This window comes from Garra rufa, chromosome 1 (genome assembly GCF_049309525.1).
Source record: "Garra rufa chromosome 1, GarRuf1.0, whole genome shotgun sequence".
In the NCBI taxonomy this organism is placed as follows: Eukaryota; Metazoa; Chordata; class Actinopteri; order Cypriniformes; family Cyprinidae; genus Garra; species Garra rufa.
The window spans coordinates 47,543,901-47,549,900 of NC_133361.1; the positions used below are offsets into that span (position 1 = coordinate 47,543,901).

Genomic DNA, 6,000 nt, shown 5'->3' on the forward strand with positions numbered 1-6,000 from the left:
TGCACTGAGTTTTGTCCTGCTGTACCCTCTGCTTTCATGGTTCTGTTTTTGTTTTGAGATGGAAAAGGCTAGAAATAAGTTGTTTTCAGGCTTGTTCTTGTTTCATAATTTGTTTTGTTTCCTCTCTAGGTGGGGTGGGCATCGCTGCCACTCAGTTGTGTAAAACGGTAAATGATGTCACAGTGTTCGGCACCGCCTCGGCCAGCAAGCACGAGGTCATCAGCCAGGGCGGAGTCACACACGCCATCGACTACCGGACACGTGATTATGTGGAGGAGGTCCGTAAAATCAGCCCCAAAGGTGAGCAATGACACAGTACACCAGATTTAAAAATACAATCTATTATTCAAAAGTTTGAGGGCAGTAAGATTAAGAAAGAAATAAATGCTTTTATTCAGCAATGACAAATTAAATTGATCAAAGTGACAGTAAAGACACAAGATTTCTGTTTCAAATAGAACTTTGAACTTTGTATTTGCCAAAGAATTACAGTTTCCACGAAAATAAGAAGCAGCCAGCACAGCTGCTTTTAGTATTGATAATATAAAATAAATGTTTCTTAAGCATCAAATCAATATATTAGAATGATTTCTGAATGATCATGTGACACTGAAGTAATGACACTGAAAATTCAGTTGTCCCATCACTGGAATAAATTACATTTTGTAACATGTGACCCTGGACCACAAAACCGGTCATAAGGGTAATTTTAATCATTTTAATAATGTTGTAATAATATTTAATTTTTTAGTTTTAATAATTACATAGCTTAGCATAGGAAATGACAATATTTGGCTGAGATGTAACTATTTGAAAATCTGGAATTTGAGGGTGTAAAAAAATTCAAATATTGAGAAAATCACCTTTTAAAGTTGTACAAATGAAGATCTTTGCAATGCATATTACTAATCAAAAATTAAGTTTAGATATATTTATGGTAGGAAATTTACTAAATCTCTTCATGGAACATAATCTTTACTTAATTTCCTAATCGTTTTTGGCATTAAAATTTTTATAATTTTAGACAATGTATTTTTGGCTATTGCTGCAGATATAGTTCAGTATATTGCTATTTGTGGTCCAGGGTCACATATATTCAAATAGAATAAGTTGTTTTAAATATTATGATATTTCACAATATTGCAGTTTTTACTGCATTTCTGATCAAATAAATGCAGCCTTAATGAGCATAAAAGACGCTCATTAACAATAAAAAAACGTATCTACCCCAAACATTTAAACAGTAGTGTATTTGTGGTTAATAAACTTGTTTTAAGACCACATGTTAATAACTAACCACCATTTAAATGCAACATGTTCCCCCGCTGACTAATCACCACAAAAAAATCTATGTAAATTGTTTCAGTTTATTGTTTTTGCTTTGGGTGCTATGTGTGCAAATAGCCTAATAAATATACTGCAATTAAAGCCAGAATGGAAATCTAACATAAGAAGTCTTATAATAAGGCTTTCTGCTTTGCTGTTAGCAGACTGTTTTTGTATTTTAAACCTTGAAATCCATCTGTCCACTCTGCCTTTCACATTTGTGTTTTTGGTTGTGTATCTAATGTGTATATTGAGGTTGTGTGTGTGTGTGTGTGTGTGTGTGTGTGTCAGCTGCAACCCTAATGCGCTGTCTGATAAAACGTTGTTTATACCTTTATCACAAAAATTTACCAAACAAAATCCTTCCTCCTTTTGTTTAGCTTTTTTCCATGACCGAACATTTTATTTGATGTGCTCCTCTGAGCATAACAGTCTTAGAAATTTAGAAACACACTATCACATCGATGACATTCCACTCCGGTCAACACAAGAACAGCTTTAACCCATAAAGAACTTGCTTTAAAGAGAAAGAAATTTGTTTTACAGTGCAAATCTAAAAGCCAAAGCACAGCATAATTAACATTTTATGAATTTTAATGCATCCTTGTAAAATAAGAGTACTGATTTCTTTTAAAGAATCATACACTTCTTTTTAACGCATTAATGAAAGCCACAAAAGTGCTAAAATTAAATAAACTACTTTTCATTTACACAATATTCACTTATACAGTCAAACCAAAATTTATTCAGACACCTTAAACATTTCTGACATTATCACAAGTTATTTAATGTAGTTTAGAACATGGAAATAAAGTATAACAAGAACTTTGTCAGAATTCATCTTGATAATGTCAGATAACTTTGATTGAAAGTTACGTAATGGATTACAATCAACCATTCAGAAAACTGTTAGTATGACAATATTTATCAATACTTTAATCAATTACTAAGCAATGCTTAATTTTTTTATATAATTATATTCAGTCTGTGGTGTAAAACTGTCACATTAGCAATTAAAGGAAAAACACTAAACTTCATTTTGCTATCCTCACTTACATAAATTAACTATAATGTTGTGCACCCACTAGTAAAAAAAAAAATCTAAAATTATATCTGGTGTCTGGTATATCTGAATAATTTTTGGTTTGACTGTAATTCACACCAAAGTATGTTTAAGGAGACATCGGATGCCCATTTTCCACAAGTTGGTATGATTCTTTAGGGCCTTTATGTAATATCTGCAAAATACTTTGGTTAAAAATTCCTCAATGGTTGTGTAAAACAACACCTTTTTACCTTGTCAAAAACAGCTATGTTCGAAACAACCCATTTTGGTGCATGCCTCTTTAAATGATAATGAGCTACTGCTCACCCCGCCCCCTCTTCTGTTTTTTTGTGTATTCTGTGGCATGTTACCATCACCAACAAAACTAATCCACTGCGTCCTCAGTGGCTCTAATGATGGGAGAAAATGAAGACTCTTATGTTCACTTTTGCATTCAACTACAAAACACCTGCATTGCTTACGAACCATTGTTGTGGCTTCAGCTGCTCAAGTGCGGAGAAAATGGCATACAGTGTACAACTGTCTGAGGGAGGAAATATGCTAATACAGGACAGTTGTCAGCGGTCATGGGCAGAGCCTGAGCAATATGACATCATACTGCTCAGAAAATCAAAACTGCTTGATAATTGAGACAAAATTTAAAAAAAAATGAATGAATGGATTTTTATCATTGTTGGGTGGTTGTGTCCACACACTGCTAAGACACATTTGTATGTAAACGCATGTAAAAGTGAATTTCATCCGATGAACATCCAATGTCCTCTTTAAAACAGAAAACATGCACATTACTTTGGTCATTCACCATCTGTGTCTTTCTGCCTGTGTGTTTTAGGCTTGGACATTGTTCTGGATCCTCTGGGAGGCTCTGACACCCATAAGGGCTACAACCTGCTGAAACCAATGGGGAAGCTTGTCAGCTACGGTGAGCCACGACGGACTCTCTGAACATCAGCTCAGAGCTTACATTCCACTTGTCATGTCTTTTCATGTCACTTTGACCAAATCCTAGAGTTTAAATCTGTATGGCTGAGGTTTTTCCTGGTTAAACCCCAGCAGACAAGTCCGAATAGCTTGACAGTGACATATTACAGTAAATCAACTTCAGAAACACAATACCCGGAACAAGACCCCTTAAACAACATGGCGTCCTGACGTCCCACCCAACTGCCTTTGTCCCTCCGTCTCTTTCTCTCCTACTTGCTCTCTTCCTCTACCCTGCTTTATCAGAACAATGGCTCCTCTATCTGTCACAGAACCCAGAATGTGTCCGAATGTAGCAGACTGGGTCAGGTCCAAATCACAGGCCAACTCAGAGCTCGCTTTGTGTGGATATGTGTGTGTGAGAACGAGGGGCAGAGAGAGAGACAGAGAGGGTTGTCATTGCTTTATGTGTACATTTCCCCCTCTCTAATGGTACGATAGAGTGTAATTTACTCTAATATCCTTTGTCTTCCAAATATGTGGTGGTTTTATCTTATTTCATGCTAATAAGCCACCTTTGAAGTGGACAGAGAGAGTGATGGTCAGACCGTTAGAATATGAAAGAGAGGACATGTGCAAAACGAAGAGGATAATTGTGTGGAGAGACAGTAAAACGAGAGGGAGAAAACAAGCGAGGGAGTGACAGACATGGGAAGCGACACGAGAGGATGTGCGGACAGTGAGCGAATGAAGACGGGTCAAAGAGTGCAGTGTTGGAAAAGGGAAAAAGAGCACAAGAAGGAGGGCCAGAGAGGCATGTCATTCCTCTGTAAATGAAGAACGCTCGCTGTGGGAGCCATTAAGCAGTAATTCACCCGTCGGTCAACCGCACACACATTTTACATGCAGAAAACTCACACAAATGCCTATTCATGCTCAAGAAACATGCTCACAGTTCAAACGCCTCGCACACGCACAAAGACATTTTTACATGCTATGGGACGTAGGAATGGGTTGGTATGATGTAGTAATGTGCTGACTGGTCGAGATTTAGTCAAACCGTTTATCCTGCTTTATGTTTAGCTGTTTTATCTTAATTACATGTGAGGCCAGTGAAGCCGTATGGAAAAATATGAAGTTATAGAGTAGGAGGAGGATTGGTGCTAAACTGTTTTGGATTGATAACTAATGTAGCTAGTAAACAAGTTTTATGTAAATAAATAAGCTTTTCATTGATGTATGGTTTGTAAGGACAGGACTATATTTGGCCAACTTTTTGAAAATCTGGAATCTGGGGGTGCAAAAAAAGTCTGAATATTGAGAAAATTGCCTTTAAAGTTGTCCAAATGAAGTTCTTAGCAATGCGTATTACTAATCAGAAATTTTGATTTATTTACAGTAGGAAATTCAGAAAACCTCTTCATGGAACATGATGTTTACTAAATAGCCTAATGATTTTTGGCATAAAAGGAAAAAACAATATGACCCATACAATGTCTTTTTGGCTATTGCTACAAATATACCCATGCTAATTAAGAGTGGTTTTGTGGTCCAGGGTCACAAATATAAAACCATTCCCATGTGTTTATTTTTTTTTAAAGCTTTTTGTAACAACATAAAGAACAAAATATATAAACAACATAATGCAATACAGAACAGAAAGAAAAGCAATAGCTATGAGTGAAACGCCACATCATTATTGACTATTAAACGGTGCCACCTCGAGGAATAAAAATGAATTGCACGGATTCAGTCATCAGATATTTACATATTTTTGCGCCCAAAAAAAATATACTTGCACCTACACACCTCTAGCGACCCTATACACTGTTTACAAAAGAAAGATCAGAAAACAGACATTCTTTTATATTTTATCTTTTTTTATATTGTTCATAATAAGTAGATTGAGGAATAATAAGAAAGTTGATGTCAAACTTGAAAAAAATGAAGTAGAGAGAGGGTAGTGAATGACGTCCCAGGTCATACCTGAGGTATGCATTTAAGGGTTAAAGTAGCCCAATTCCACTGGAAAACCACAGACTTGGCAGCACTGCCGGCAGAGCAAACTCACCGCTCATGATACGCCAAATATTGGAAAAAAATCCTGAATTGGGGGTGCAGCTTATATAACTGGGGAACTGACTGCCTTCAGAGAGGTTTAGATGTATTTTCTTTTCATCTGGCCTCTATATTAATGTAGTATTCAAAAGCGCAGCTGCATTGTTTACAACAGTAACCAAGGAAATGCTGTGTCACTGCTGTTCCATAAGTGCCACCTGCTGTCAGAGAGTGAATTTGCATCTTATTCAGCACGTCTGCTGTTTTTTTTTTTCATTCAGATCTGTTTTAAGTAGCATAATTTCACAAAGATAAGGTCAGACCATACTGTTTTTGCTTCAGATTTTGGAGTTATACAATCTAATTTACATCAAAATGCAGTGGTTCTGCAACTGTTTAATGCATTCTGATTCATAAAACATAAACCTTGAATCTTAAACTGCTCAGCACTAACCAATGTATTTGTTGATGTTTGGACCCTGCAGGTGCCCTAACATGTTGGCGGGTCAGAAGAAGAACCTGTTTGCGGTGGCCAAAACCTGGTACCAGCAGTTCTCCGTACACACTCTGAGCCTGATCCAAGGAAATCGTTCAGTGTGCGGATTTCATCTGGGGTACCTGGACTCTGA

At 36.7% G+C, this 6,000-nt stretch overlaps 1 protein-coding gene across 1 annotated transcript in view; it reads left to right on the plus strand.

Annotated features, from left to right (window-relative positions):
• vat1 (vesicle amine transport 1) overlaps positions 1-6,000 on the plus strand; it is a 36,938-nt gene that overhangs the window by 22,715 nt on the left and 8,223 nt on the right. The window contains exons 3-5 of the mRNA XM_073841931.1: positions 130-300; positions 3,225-3,318; positions 5,857-6,000. Of these exons, the coding sequence (XP_073698032.1) occupies positions 130-300; positions 3,225-3,318; positions 5,857-6,000 (409 nt within the window). The remainder of the gene's footprint in view (positions 1-129; positions 301-3,224; positions 3,319-5,856) is intronic.